Here is a 15915-nt window from a genome sequence, read left to right on the forward strand (position 1 = left end):
GGGAGTCAGATCGTGAGAGGAGAGAAACAAGGACACACAGGCTGGAGAAAAAGAGGAGGCAGAGAAAGAAGGGCAGGGTGGAGGTGTAGCTGAATGCCATCCAGTCATAAGGGAGCCAGCTCTGCTTGTTCACAGGAGCACAGTGTCTGAATAGAGAAAGGAATTCTGGGTGAAAAAAAGCCGATGCTCATTTACTTTCCGCGAGCCTGGAGCACGGCCAATCAGACGCGATTCAGAAGGAGCCGAGCAAGGTTAAACCACAAATCCCCCCAAAAAGAGATCCCACATTGTGCTTTTTCGCTTATTAGGATGCATCATTCAGTGGCGGTATTTCCATCCACACCGATGACGCTGCGCTAGAAGAGAAACGGGAGAGAGAATGTTGGCTCTCTCTTTAACCACCGACGTGATATTTTAGCAATCATTAACATAACATTAACACACACACCTACTCTGCGATGTGTTTAGAAATATGGGGGTGTTGCACTGATTTCCGCTGCATGTTAGACGCAGTTATGTAACCATGTAATCACGGTGAGATGTCCAGATTTCTAAAGATAAGCTGGGAAGTTACTTAGCAACCACCACAGACCAGGACAAGGGGAGCAGGTATGATTGTCAATGAATGCTGGCCAAACTCTTCTAATTATAACAACAAGGCAAAGCTCTTCAACACCTAGGCTATTTTTGTTTGTGTCACTTATGGCTTTATTTTATTATTATTTGTCATTTGCTTTGCTTGGCTTTGATCAGAATCTGTCTAAAATTGTTGCTGATTTTGTGCTACAAAGCATCTAAACCACATTTATTTAAATTTAAAGGGTATTGGGTTTATTTGACATGAGACTCACAGAGCAGTCTGTGAAAATGTCATTGTCTGCTTTTATGAATTCTGAGAAACTGACTGTGTTAGATATTTCCACAGTAGTTTGGGTTTCTCTTTGTAACAGCTTGTCTGTTTTCACATTATTTCAACAGCTTTAAGTCAACCCAGGGTCCTGGGATTGGACTCGGGCACAGCTTCCGGCTCAAAATGAAAAACACACCAGGTTAATTCTGCCTGTGCGAGGACACGACACTCTTACGGAAGAGACTTGTAATCTCAAGCGTTTCTCTTGCTTATACGTATAATACCAAGCAGAGGTCACTCCACTGATTTTAGAGGCAAATTGAAATGCACTAAATCCATTGTCCAATCAGCAGCTGACATCTGGGAGGAGGCTTTGCAGGCTAAACATTAAGACTATTAAGAAATAGTTGGTCCAGATGTACTGTAAGACAAAAAGAAATAAACTAAAAGAAAAATAAAGAGACCTTGTGATTGACAATAGAGTACATGATTAAAAAGCAGGATTATTCAGCCATGATTCCTACAATAGACCTTAAATTGAGCCCAAGCACCGTCAACACAGTTAACAAGTCACCGTTTTGTTTCCAAATTATTTCTGAGAGTAAATGACCCGTGTTGTTGCAGATATATATATATATGCAATTTGTCCCATATAAACAATAGTAAATATTCAAACTTTTAATGAGATTTGGGAATTTTGCCCAGTGTGTTTTATAGATTTCATTTCCATGAAGTTTAATCCAATAAAGGGAAACTGGCTGTGGCAGTGATTCTCAGTGTTTGTGAGCCACTGCAGGGTGGTGTTGTGGATGACCAGGGGAGAAAGAAATGAGCAAAATTAAGATTTATCAAGAGGAACAAAATAAGGATTTTCTCACGATTTTGTATTTTTTTTAGTGTTAGTTAACAAAATGGCAAAAAAATGGAACTCATTAGTTAAGGTATGCTACTGCGAGGAAGCACATATCCTCATAGATACTCAGTTTTATGATCGTTTGCATCTCTTTGTTTACCTGCTTTGCAGTTATGGGGATCATGTTCAGCATTTCAAGGTACTGCAGGATCGCTGTAGTCAGTACTACGTGTGGGACGAGGCGTTCTCCTCTCTGAACGAGCTGGTGGACTTCTACCACAGCAACAGCATCGCCAAGGAGAGGACGGTCTTTCTGAGAGACCCCGAGCACTTCGCCAGGGTGAGTTTCTTTTGATTTCATGGTTTTCTTAAAGCAATCTAAAATAAAATTTAAGTGGGGAAGCTATAACCTGATTTTTTTTTTTTCGTATTTGTACTGTAACAAAGTAAACCCTCTAAACTGATCTAATCAATCAGTTTTCAGCTCAATCTGCTCATTGTAGGTCTCCTTCTATGGTCATTTCAGGTGAGATAAGGAGGTCTAGCTTGCTAGCACTGGATTCTGATTGTGAAAGCCAGGTGAGGAGCTACCAATCAGATTAAACTGTGCTTTAAGGGAGGGGTGGCCTTAAAGAGGCAGGAGCTAAAACTGTGACTAATGCAAATGTGTTCCAGTGGAGTCCTAGGAGAAAAATATACAGTAGAAGTAAAAATGTACACAAAAGTCTCCCTTTAAACAAACAGTTTTTAAAAGCAACCTGAATATAATTTATTTGAAATGGAATATATTAAATTAAAAAAAATTAAATGTACCTAAATCACCTAAAAAAAATAAATAAAAAAATCCCTATGCATTTTTTAATCCCATTATCCTTATGAGTGTCCTCACCAAACCATTTAAGACACATCTGTTCTTGCTGTCATCTGTCTCTGTCTCGTTCCTCTTCCCTCCGCCGTACTCCCATACATCATGTTAACTATCAGGCGAGACACAGTAAATTATCCGGTGCTTATCAAATCAGTACGCCTGGACAAACATAACAAGCTGAGTATTCATTTTTCATTTGACTCGAAGGCATAACCTGTCAATCGAATGTAGCTGATAACTATGGGAAAAACTCCATATGTGGAATTTCTGGAGCTGCAACTGCGTCGGCGGAGTTTGATGTTTGACGTAGAGGTGCAGCTTGTAATGAAACATCACAGAGCAGCCGCCAGTTTGGAGCAAAATCAAATCAGTCATCTTAGACAGCATGCCAGACGGACTGAGCACAGCAGTGTTAAAGGAAACTGATTTTCTAAAAGGCAATTCTACGCATTAGTCATGAGGTAGCTACATATCAAATTTGGGCATATTATTACTTTACTCCATAATTCAATCACCCGATCAGTCTTAGGTGGATCACACTCTATGTAGAGTGTGATATGTAGACTCCAAAAGACTGCACACGATAGTGATATACTACAGCTGTAAACCAGAAGCACAGCCCAAGCATTAGTAGTACTTTATTTGATTTTTAGTATGAGAAATGACAGTTAGTTCCTGAGAAGGCGTCATCATGGGAAAAGCTGCTGTTGTTGTTGTCATTATGTAGACAAGCTCGTATTGCACAGTAACTACTCCTGGGAGCGGCAGGCAGTGCCGCACCCGCAGGCGAACCCAGTTGCACCGATCCACAGCAATCCCGACCTGACAGTATGTTTGTGTCACTGTAACACAAACCACAAGCTAATACTTCATATAACATCATATTCACTTCTGTGGTTTCAGCCCCGAGATTTGACCTCGATTCATCGGCGAACAGAACCATCAATTTAGTGCAGTCATCTGCCAGTGTTAGCTGTCACATGGAGATCATGTTTCATTTACTACACTGACAAAAATTATAATTCTCAAAATGAAACCGAGGAATGTCTGGCATTGCTGGATGCGTGGTTTTTGTCTTAAGTCGTTCTTTTAGTCAGCCTCCTGTCTTCATGGTTTACTCCTGCTACTCTGTCAGCTGGCTGTTATTGTACATCACAAAGTCCCCAGTTTCTTTTAAACAAACAAAAAGTCATTTACAGTACTGTGCAAAAGTCTTGTATCTTATCATTTTCATTTGCTTGTTAAGCTGCTTAAGACATTGTCAGAATTTGGTGTTTTATGTTGTATTATCGTGCATGTCGCATGTTTTAATTAAATGCTTGCACCTATTTGTCATTTTCCTAATAAACTATAAAGAAACGAGGGCTAGTTTGAGACTTTTGCGCAGTACTATATGTTATTTTAAATAAATAGGGTTTGCTGTTTTTCTTAATTTGTGCAAAATTATGTTACACAAAAAGTCCTGCAAAATGCATAACATGTAACTCACTCAGACTTCTGAATGGAGTCCAGTATTTTACAATCATATGAAGCACAGAAGAAGCCAAAGGCATAAGCTTAATGTGCCCTGGATGAATTTCTCAGCTGGATTTTTAGCACAGACTTTCTTACTTATTCCAGCTAGGGAGCCGTAACGTCATAAGAGTAATATCAGCGCAGTGTAATTTCCAGATCCTGTATATTTAAAATAAAAGAGTCACAATCAAGATGGGCTTGATCTTAAGTCATTTACATGAGCACTTTACACTTTTCTCATTTTGGGCTCGATGGGAGTCGAGGATTAACAGAATGTGACAGGGTAAATTTTGCTCACATCACTCATTGAAATGGATCTCATCATATGTGGTTACTTAGCCCACAGCTCAACTGAGTATCAGTTAAGAATCAGTGCTTCAGATGGCCTACAGATGATGTTGAAGTTTGGATCGTTTAACCTCAAGAAGTTGGATTTTTCAGTTTTCTGCATGTTTTCTTTTGATTGTAGATGATAGTGGTGATAAAGGTTTAATTGCAGTTTTTATGTTAGAAAATGCAAGAGCTCCCTCGTACTCTGTGTTTACAGTACATGCACAGACAAATTTTGCCATAGAGCTGTCTCATGTTTTCTTTATTGACTTAATAATGTTTTTAATACCCCAAATAAGAAGACATGATCCTAAAGCAACTCTGGAGCAGCTTAGAATTACATCCAAGCTTTATCCTTAATGCTGCCATCTGTTTTCAAAGCACCCTTGCAGATGGGATCTGTTTGCGACCGCTGCTTTCACTGCCTCGGTTCGGTTCACCTTTGAAATCAAACCTTTCGCCTAACGATCAGCTCTGTGAAGTGCCAAAAAAGAAGCAGAGAGGTGCTGACATCCGAGGTGGTGGCCTGCAGATAGCCAGTCACTGCTGCTCTGTGGTGTTTTGCAGATGATCAGAGAAGAAGTGATGTTAGTGGCCAATGAGTCAGTGCTGTTATTACAACTAAAGGGAGGCAGGTAATAAACAGACACACATGCACGAGTGTATTTCAGGCAAGGTAGCAGCACATTGTAGTTCTCGCCCTCCTTTCTCCACGTTCCTTTTATGTTCTGCTTGAAGTAATAATAGCATCCTTACTGATCCAGCCTGGAGAAGAACGCCTGCAGTAATATACTTTATGTCACCACAAAAAGAGAGAAAAAGATTATTAGCCTTAACCCAAAGTAAAACCACCAGAATCGTCACTAAATTATTTTAAACCACCATCGTTAAAAAAAGGAAATGTCTGTTTACTAAAGAATAAAATACACCTTTGCACTTATAATTTACAGGATTGACACTAAAATGCACTGACTTCTGTGTAAACTCATACTCAGTGCCTTAGCTATACGAAGGTTAACTGAGCTCATGTGCATGGCCACCCCTCCAAATTTGGAGCCGATGTGGATGAGAGGACCCGCCCAGTACTACCTCAAAATCATCCAGGTGTCTGCCATGCTTACTCTGATATGAAGAAACCTGAGTGTCCTATCAGTCCCACATGCTAACGGTAGCTCCCTATTGATCGTGGAACTTGTTAACATGACCTTAGTTGCCTGGACAGCAGGCTCCAAGGAAAGATTGTTTTAATAGGCTAGGGTAACCTGTAAGGGCTATTTGCTCTGATAAAGAATAATACTTTGACTTCTACCTTTACTGTTTAACAAAAGGTTAAAAAGTGGATGTCCACAAGTTAGACTTTAATTGTGGGACATTTTATTAAAGACATTTAGCAAGAGCAGCTGACATCACCCAACAGGAAAGCAGCTGGGCATTCAGTAGAAAAATTATGTAAACCAAAATCCTTCTGAATGAACCATTTAACACGGCAAAAAAAGCGCACACAAAAAGCCAAAATTTACAAAATGTATGCATATCTGAGTCGTGAAGATGATGCATTTGATCGTTGTGATGATGTGCTTTTGGAGTAGCTGCTTCTAGATTTGTTGTAGTTTGTCTCGTGGAACAGGAAACCTTCAGATTTTTTTTTCATCCTAAAAAAAAGTCTTTTTTTTGCAAATTGAGCTCCTGATTAGTTGCATCATGGCTGGTCATAAAACCGTTCAGAGCGTGCTCCAAATCACTCGGGATGATGCGCAGTGCATTCGTCTCTCTGTGCAAGTGCAGCTGGAGCAGGTGTGAAGTGATGAATTTAGCTTTAGGCAGTTATGGTGGTACTTAAACGGAAGATGGCTACAGCCATCCCCCGGGAGACTAATAAACTGTATGACCTAAATACTGTGATAATTGAATTCTCTTTAATGCGAGTGAATAGCACATGAAAACAACACCAGGTTTTGTTTCTGAATATTTCAGTTTTCTGAGAATTTCTCATGCTCATGCACAGGAAGCTTAAGGCTACACCAACGACACCACCACAGAGGAGGTGGTGTTATGTTATGACTTCTGGCTTTGTGGTTTGGGCAGAAATAGCACAAAAAGGATGACTGTCCTCTCTCCATCTGCTCAAACGGCTCATTCAAAAACACACTTTTGGATCCACTTGTGTGCAGTGACTTCTGACAAACTCAAGCTGAAGTGGAATACGAACACAGGAGAAACAAAACTAGGACAGATGCTGCATTCTTGTATTCTTTTATTGGCACTTACTGCTAGAAAACAGCCTGGAGGCTTTAACAAGATGTTTATGGTTGTTAATTTCATTGCTTTTTACACCCCATTTATTCTGTCTCATATTTTACTATGATGACACAGGCAATTTGCCCTGAATTCTCAATGAATATGCAGGTATTAGAGGTCAGCTGTGACTCTTCTGTTACTTTTAAGAATATGGTTAAACTTAAGAAATAATAGGGCTTATGGAAACCGCCACTGTTCACCCAGCGTCTATCTAAGCATTAGTAGAGCAGCATTACTTTCATGATCAGTGGAGTTTCTACATATTGTACATTTAAGGATCTGTAAAAGCACTTTATGCTAATCCTAACCTTAACTCTTCTTACCCTTCCACCATCAATCTTTTGCATGTAAAGCAAATGTGTTAATCACAACGCCACAGAGCCGATTTAAGGAAATTAAGAAAATTGTTCTTTAAAAACAAAAGAAGCAAATGTAAAATTCCCATAGTTTTGAAAATGCATCTACAAGCTCTAATTTAATGGTTCAACACCCAAAAGAAATTCATTTTACAGTTATGGACATGATTAAAGTCGCTGCAGATTCATTTACTCATGATCGATTATTTCAGCTCTTATCTTCAGGCCACTTCCACTCTGCTATCAGCATTTAGCAGGACCTTCAATATTACTTAAAGTGTATTTTAAATTTGCTCACATACGTGCAGTAGAATAAAAAAAGAAAAACACAAAAATACACATTATCACTACATATGGCTTTCATGGTCCTCAAGTACCATAAAAGACTGTTTCTGTTTTACCAAATAATGTTGTTGTTGTTGTTTTTCTTAATTTTGTTTTTTCTTTCATTTGGTTCTGCTTAATTTCCTGGTTCTATGATATTATATCATATCTGTTCCATTCATCAGTGACAGGAGTCAGGCACAAAACCAAATTCTGATTGTCTTTATATTACGCAGCATCATTAGTCTCAGGTCAGAAAGTTGCCCCATCAGAAGCAAGCTTATTAAGGGTCCACTAGGACAGTGTTATGTAATTATCTTCCTGAAACATGTGTTCATAATAATAATAATAATATATATAAAATGTGGCATGTGTTGGTTGTTTACATGTATGGCTAACCTTAAAAATGCAGTCACTTATTTTTTAACGTATGTAATAGAAAAATATGTTGTACTTATATGACTATTGAACATTTGTACATGTATATTTTCATGATCTGTTTCTCATTATGCTTTTCTCCTCCTTCACCACTGCTCGCTCTCCTCCCTCATTTCCACTTCATTGTCTTCCTCCTCACATCAAACCTCATCTCTTGAACTGAAGTCAGGGCTCTACATGCTCATTTATTCCCAATATTGTAATATAGCTAGGCTTGTGTGTCCTAAAAATCACACTTACCCTCTAATAAAAGTTTAACTACATTAATTACAAAGTTTAATTACATTTAATTACTCACATCGCAAGTTCATTCATTAAGTGTCTTTTAACAGCAGCTAACACAAGCTAACAGAAGCTAACAGCAACTAATAGAGACTAAGAGACTCTACTGTAAGCCAAAACAGCAGATGCTAGCTGGGGCAAACACAGAAATGGTCAGGATAACACTAACACTGGCCAACAGCAGCTAACACAGGCTAACAGTAGCTAACAGAGGTTAACAGCAACAATAGAGACTAAGAGCTCTACTGTGAGCCAAAACAGCAGAGGCTAGCTGGGGTAAACACAGAAAAGTTCACGATATCAACAACTCACCTCAGTATTGCAGTCATCAGACAGAAGTGAGTTTCATTCACTCATCAGACTCTCTTCTAAATGTTTTACAGCCTCCTCCAGAGTAAACAGACGTAGACACCAGCTGACTTAAACAGCAGACAGCCTATGCTCACTACAGATAAATATAGAAAGATATAAATAGAGTTGTTTATCCTATAGTGGCCACCTTAGCTAGGATTATGCACTTGAATTAGGAAGAGTAAGAAAACAAACTTCCGTTGGCTGCAGTCCACAGACATCTAGACATCTTTTACACACTGTACCTTTAGGACATGACAAATTAATTCTATATCCATTGCTGTGGAGTTTCGCCCACATACAGCAACAGTGTGACTTTGTTTTGAGAAAAAATAAGTGAAAATAACTACAGTGAAGTGTCAGCTGCTGGTCATATACAGTATCCTTGTATCGTTCTGTGTTTAGCACACTGGCTGTGATGTTGTTGCCCTGTAGGTCACTTTGAATCTGAATCACATCATGCCCCAGAGCCAAAGGTGCCGTGCTTTCCTTACATGGCTATGCAGCCTTTCTGTCTTTCCACACGAGATCACAGCAGCTTAGTCAGTTCTTTATGTCTCCATATGTGTTTACTGTTTTAATTTGAGCTTTAAGGTGTATTTTCTGTGCCTGTCTGTGGAGAGCTTTCCTTAGCATTGAATCTCCATAAACATAATGTATTTCTACAGCCTTCTACTTCTTTACAATTTAATCTGTGAGAGGATCAAAGGTGGGGGGAAAAAAGAGAGATGCAATCATGTAAACACCAGCCGATCATTTCTGCACTGGCTCCATCCGTATCCAGTTATCTTCAATTCTTCTTCATCAGTGGGCTTGGTTTCCCAGTAGGTAGATGCGCAGATTAAAAGCACACATGAAACATTGATATTAGCTTTGGACCCATCTGGCTTTTTCACCGTCAAGCTATATAAAATCACAGTCAGCTGGTCTTCGCGTCTTGGCCTTGGGCATCAACAAAGCTCCAACACCCAGCGTCTTCCACTGGCAGCGTTTGCACACGGTCATACAACTCACGCTTTACTTCTCTTGGAGAAAAGATTGTTTGATGAATGACTTAACCTGGTTATGGTGGCAAAACCATATTTAGGGTTTCTATTTGGGTTTTGATCATGAGAAGGACTCTTAAGCATCTCCGAGGTGCCACTGTGGACAGAATTGTGTGAGCTACAAAATACTCTGTGCCATTTTTGGAGAAGAAAAAACCCCCAAAGAAAATACTAAATGAAAGAAATTTGCCCTAAAGACCAGTTAACCAGACAACAATATGGCAAACTGGCAAATAAACAGTCTGGCACTTTCTTGTGTATTTGCTCAGCAGCTCTTTCTTCTTTGTGAGCTTGATGTGCACGCTCAAAGCTATGAAATATTAACAGTATTCAGTATCCACTTCTTCACAGCATCACTTCTTTTTCTTTCATAAAAGAAATAAGAATACAAAGAAAAAAACTGTTCATTCCCCCCCTTTAACCATTTAGATTATAAAGAAAGACGAGGTTATGAAAAGATTGTGTTCAGTGTTTCTCTTACTTTTTGTGTTCGACTAAATAGGTCAGTTTCACAGACGTGAACCGAGTGTGTTGAACACTTGTGAGTCCTTGAATCATGTTGCACCATGGTGGTTTTTTTGTATGTGTGTGTGTGTGTGTGTGTGTGTGTGTGTGTGTGTGTGTGTGTGTGTGTGTGTGTGTGTGTTGACCCTCCTATTGTTTGGTTTGTCTTCCCAAACTAATTCCACATCAGCTCATTACATGGCTCTTGATAGCTTCTTATCTCAGTATGGCAGAATAGGAAATAATTCTCCTAACACATCCCTTAATATCCTCATGTCCTTGTGTTGCAAAGCCTTCCCTTTTACCCTGGAAAACTTGGACCTTGTGCAAAGGGGCAAACAAGCAGTATTGGAGGAATTTTCGTTGCATTCTGTGCACAAGGGAACTAGCAAAAGCTGTACTGTCAGTGCTCTCTTAGGCGGTAGAGTCAACCCTAATCACAAGGATACATGGATTGTATTTGTCTTTACAAGAGAGAACAAGAATGAAAGGGTTCTTCTTGTGCAACCCACACAAACTAGAAGTCTCGACTAGATCAGTGAAACAATAAATCATAAGACTGTGAGGATTTTATAGATTTGCAGGCCTGATGGATTCTGTCTGGGTTTCTTGATCCTAATCCCACTGTCTAGTTAGTGCATGTACTTGTTTGTAACTGTGTACATGTTTTGTGTGCCTACCGCTACTTGGATGTCATTTTATTGGGCCTTACTCTAAGATAAAGCAGTCCACAATAAAAAAGCCCAGAATTGCAACATAGATATCTACGCACCTACATATAAAAAACAATATTGGTATTCATTGCAGCCTCCCCGCTCCCTCGCAGTTCACATCACATCCACCTTCTTCTGTGGGAGCGTCAGTGATAGCCGGGTTAGTTAAGTTCGAGCCTCTCTCCTTAAAATAGCCACTTTTGTTCTGCCACTCTTAAACTGCTTTTACTTCACGAGTCAGCAGCGATCAGAGGAGGCCGGCGATCGAGGGAGAAGAAAAACAGTACTTTTGTGAACTCAAAGAAAAACATCTTGAGGAAGAGAGAGAAGAATCTGAGGGCTGAATTTAAAGCGGCTCCCCTTGCCCTGGATTGCCATCAAACATCACAGCGACAAGCATTATAAGCGTTGTTTGTTGTTGTTATTTTTAGTGGGCATGTGTGTTTATTACACTCATCATTCTGGACTGATAGCACCTCTCCGTTGCATACCCATCCCTCTGTGTTTTTCTTTTATGACCAAGAGAAACTAAAATCTACCATTTACTCAATTTAAATATCGGATAAAACCCAACGCTAAACAAGGCTTTTGAGGAGAAGAGTGGCGCGAAGTGATTTTCATGCTTCACGAAGGTGCGCATAATGAGAATTTTATGCAAAGCACATGATGTTCATCACCATAAAAGTGTCACAGCAATCTAAAATATCTTGCCTCATTGATATTAACCTGCTGTCAGGTAAGGACAGTCTGAGAATCGAAGGGTAAAGAAAGTGGAATGTGTCAGAATGGTAACTTTAAACCCAACAGGGCCAGATTAGTGGTGTGTCTGGAGTGGGAGTAAGCAGCATGTTCTTTGTTTTTCTGTCTGTTAGGTCCTTTCTAACATCGCTGTGTGTCTGTACTCGCTCTCCCCTTGAAAATATGCCCTACACGCATGGTTTTCTTTACAGCTTCCATCACTTTCTCAGTATCACAAGTCCTTGAAGCCCTCGAAACAAAACCAGCCACCCATTCATTTTCATCCGTTTCACCTTCAGTTCACCGTCCTATCCCAGCTGTCATAGGACAAGAGAAGGAGTACACCTTGGACTGTACTCCAGTCTAACACAGGAACAACACTGAGAGACAAACAACAAGTCAACAAGTCACATTACATTCATGCATATGGCCAATTTAGCCATTTATCCTAACCCCATGCATGTCTTTGGACTGTGGGAGGAAGCTGAAGTACCAGAAGTAGTGTGTGTGATTGGGTGAATGAGAGTTGTTGTAGTGTAGTTGTAGCTGTAGTGGAAGGTGCTATATAAGTATCTGTCCATTAGCATATGCTACTCTTGGATAGATCTAGTTGTTTCCCTGGTCCTGATAGTACTGTATCACCCTAATAAAGAATTTTGCTCTCAGACTGCAGGCTTACTAACAGTTTCTAGGATACTTAAAAGTAGAATGGGGAGCAGAGAATTCAGCTCCCAGATTGGATTCAGGATACAAAGCTCTCATAATCAGGGCTCAGCTACCCCTGAGTCCTCACTTAGATACACTGCAATAGGCCTAGGTTGATGGGTACTTCCCATGATGGACAGTGTTTCTTCTTCATTCAACTCTTTTCACTCTCTAGGTGCTTACACACTACTGTACATGTAATCATTAGTTATTATTAATCTCTCACCCCTCAACATCAGCCGGTCGTAGCAGATGGCTGTCCCTCCCTTAGCCTTCTTCTGGTGGAGGGTTCTCCTGTTAAAAGGGAGTTTTTCCTTCCTGCTGTCACCAAGTGCGTGCTCTGTATGAATGTGTGAATACATAGACTGTTTTTTCATATTTACCAAGACTTATTTAATCTCTTTGGAGCTCGTATTCTTTTTCTTGTTTTGTTTGGCCTCCTGCTTCAAAGAAACTGCGCTCACTTTAAAAATTCACTGTCTAGATTGTGGCTGGTGAATTAAATAATACCTCTCAAAGCCTTTAGGAGATAAGACCAGCGAACCTTATTGACCAACATTCATTTTAAGTTCGTGTAGTGGAGAAATTTCCAAACTAGCCCTTGTAAACTGTGTGCTCTATTTTTTTTCTATAATCTTATATCCTGATGATAAGCAGAAAACGCACTGGTATGTATAAATATTACTTTAACATAAAGAAAGACATATTTTTGGGAGTCACTGATAAAAAAACAAAGGTAACCCAAAACTGGCTGTGATATTAAATCAGCATGAAACATCTGTCTTTTGCAGGACATTAAGTTGATTTGGTTTCTGCAGCCATCTAAACGTAGCGAGATAAACACGTTAATAACTCTACAACCCCCTCATTTGACGAGTAACATATTTGACCGTCACATGCAAATAACACCATGCTGCTACAGCGTAACCCCACTGAATACTACACACATTGCACCGGTGTGTTATGACTCATTTTATGTGGGAGATGTTGGATTACAGAAGCTTACTGCCTCCTTTCCAGCTTTTAAAAATAGAAAAGTAGCATTCATGTTCTTTGTTTCTGGATTGAATTGGTAAAAAAGAGCTTCATTGACATTTGACATGTGGTGTCTTTATATTGTGCGATGAAAAGGCCTCATCTCTCATTTACTAATACAGGGATGTCAAACTCATTTTACATCGTGGGCCACATGCAGCCTACTTAAGCAGGCCAGTGAAACTCCCCTTTCTGTGACTGTACAGAAGTTTAACTGCACATTTAATCTCAGAGATATTTTAATTTAAGAAAAAGAAGTTCAGTCATAATAGTTTGTTATATCAGTGAAAGAAGACTGTCATTATGACTCTTTGGACTTTAAAGTGTAAACTGACAGAAAGAGTTCTGGTAGCTCACTTGTCCACACTATAAAAAACAACAACAACAACAACAACAACAGTAATTTTCTACCTGTTTTTTAACAGAGGCTTCTGTAAATGGCAAATGTGTGGTTGAAGAAAAATATACAAAAAAATCTTTAAAAATTTCAGAATACAGAAATTCTTTCATTTTAAAATTTTGTATAATATTTGCATTTATACTTTATACTGGAGTCTTTGTTGGGCCAATTCTGGCTTTAAGGTTCACTTCCCCAGGCTAATGTGTAAATCTTATATAGCTTGATAGCTGTCTTCAACACAGGGGTGGGTTACTTTTAGTATTTTCTTTGACGCTATTAACTGGGTATTAACTTACTGTTGTGATGAAAATGTGTGATTAACTCTCTTTTTTTTTCCTCCTCCCCTCCCTCCTGTTCCCTCTCTCCCTCCTGACCCACAGCGTTCCCATCATGCCCAAGCTGTCTTCGACTTCACCCCGCACCACCCGTCCCAGCTACGCTTCCTGCGTGGTGATGTCATTGAACTCATTGACTGCTCTGATTCGGTGCGCTGGAGGGGCCGTTGCCATGGACGCGTGGGCTACTTCCCTCCAGAGTACGTCCAGCCCATTTATCACTGCCAGTGACCTGACCTCGTGTCAAACAAGCGCACGGCCATTCCTTCGGGTTCACCGACGAGCCATCCTGAAAGACACTCACGCTGCTCCCCCGCTCTGCACTCGCCCGTCAACTTCCTGGAGCAAACGACGGAGCTACCACCGAACGACCCGTTCCCTAAACTGATTCCTCCCAATGCCCCCCTGTGATGTCGCCCTTTAAATCAGCCTTTGCTGCAGGCTCATCTGATCATCTGATCCTGAAGAGTCCACTTTCTCCTCCGATCCAGACATGGACCTTTACACTGTGGAGAACTCTCACATATATTCAAAGTCATACATACTCCCAGTTATAATCATTTATTACAGCTTACCATCTCTTTTAGAAAAGTAACACACATAAACACTAAACTGAGGGGAAAAGTGTGTGGCCCATGAAAACTCCTGAAGGAAGGGCAGGCTTGCTCTCTGGCTCATTTACTCCAGTATTTTGCCATCCTTTTCACCAGGAGCTGGACAGAAAGTCATTGTGAGTGTGAACACTTAGAGGATACTGACACAGCAGATTCCTCTGTCACTGAGCTGGTGTGTGTGTGTGTGTGTGGGGGGGGGGGGGGGGGGGGGTGTCTGTACAGGTGTAAAGCTGCAGTCTTTACATACATACATGCATGTTGTGTGACGATGAGGGAGTGAGAAGTGTGTTGATTGTGTTGATTGTATCTGTGTGCGCGTATATATGTGTGTGTGCGTGTGTGTGTTTGAGCGTGCTCAGTGGACCAGTGAAAGGAGTTACTGTGTTACAGTGTGACAGTAAGACGAACACTGCCCCGACATCGCTTTGTTAATACAAAAAAAGAAGAAAAACGCGCTGCTTAAAATGTAACATGCTCAACTCAATTTACTGATCAATCGTTTGTTCTTGAGTATTTATTCTTATCCACGTGTGATCTTAAAATACATATACTGCAAGTGAATTTAAACATTGTATACATGTTTTGCTTCTGTTGAAACTGTTGCAGTTGCTTAAGAGGAACAAACTTCATGTGACTGACAGCAAGAACTTGGATCGGTCTTCCTTATCCTGTAACAAAATCATTGAAATAAAGTGATACATTCACATCTTTGAGCCCTGAAGCTTGGACTTTATTTGGTATTTACTGTATCTGCTTTTAGTGTGTATTTTACAATGATCTTGTGTTCTTTTTAATGAAAAGGTCACATGTGCCATAATTTGCTGTGATCTTGATCAGTTTTGTTGGTGCTATTCCCCCCCCCCCCCCCCCCCCCCCCTTTTTTTTTTTTTTTATAATCAGTTTTATCCTGAAGTTCCCTCTACCAAAGCCATTGGAGCACTGCTAATCTCACAATCCCCCAAACCATTTAATTAAATGGTCAATTAAATTTAACAGATTTAATGTACTTGTACTTTGAGTATTTCAATGTTATGCTACTTTCGGCTTTTACTTTAGATTACTCCATATTTTGAATGCAATTATTGCATTTTGTGCCCAATGCTATATAATTTAAAGTTTTAGATACTTATTATTTTTACAGATTAACTTCAGTTTTATAACCAAGCTGCTGAGCAACATTACAGGAACATACACATGAATAAATCAATAATTAAAATCCAATAATATCATGTATATGATTCTGATTTGTTTTTATTTCACATGACTTTAGGTATTAGGTATTTTAAACATGTTTGAATATGTAACCAGTGAATTATTATGCCATGTAAGTAAAATTATAATTTTATAACTTTTTTCAGCT

The 15915-nt window shown here is 39.7% G+C and overlaps 1 protein-coding gene across 1 annotated transcript in view; it reads left to right on the plus strand.

Annotated features, from left to right (window-relative positions):
- grapa (GRB2 related adaptor protein a) overlaps positions 1-14744 on the plus strand; it is a 33315-nt gene extending 18571 nt beyond the window's left edge. The window contains exons 4-5 of the mRNA XM_085270757.1: positions 1875-2043; positions 13987-14744. Of these exons, the coding sequence (XP_085126883.1) occupies positions 1875-2043; positions 13987-14172 (355 nt within the window). The 3' untranslated portion in view covers positions 14173-14744. The remainder of the gene's footprint in view (positions 1-1874; positions 2044-13986) is intronic.
- The last annotated feature ends 1171 nt before the right edge of the window (positions 14745-15915 follow it).

The sequence above is a fragment of the Mchenga conophoros genome, linkage group LG4, assembly GCF_057382185.1.
Source record: "Mchenga conophoros isolate Kocher_MC1m ecotype Shallow Benthic linkage group LG4, M_conophoros_male_GT1.1, whole genome shotgun sequence".
NCBI classification, from domain to species: domain Eukaryota; kingdom Metazoa; phylum Chordata; class Actinopteri; order Cichliformes; family Cichlidae; genus Mchenga; species Mchenga conophoros.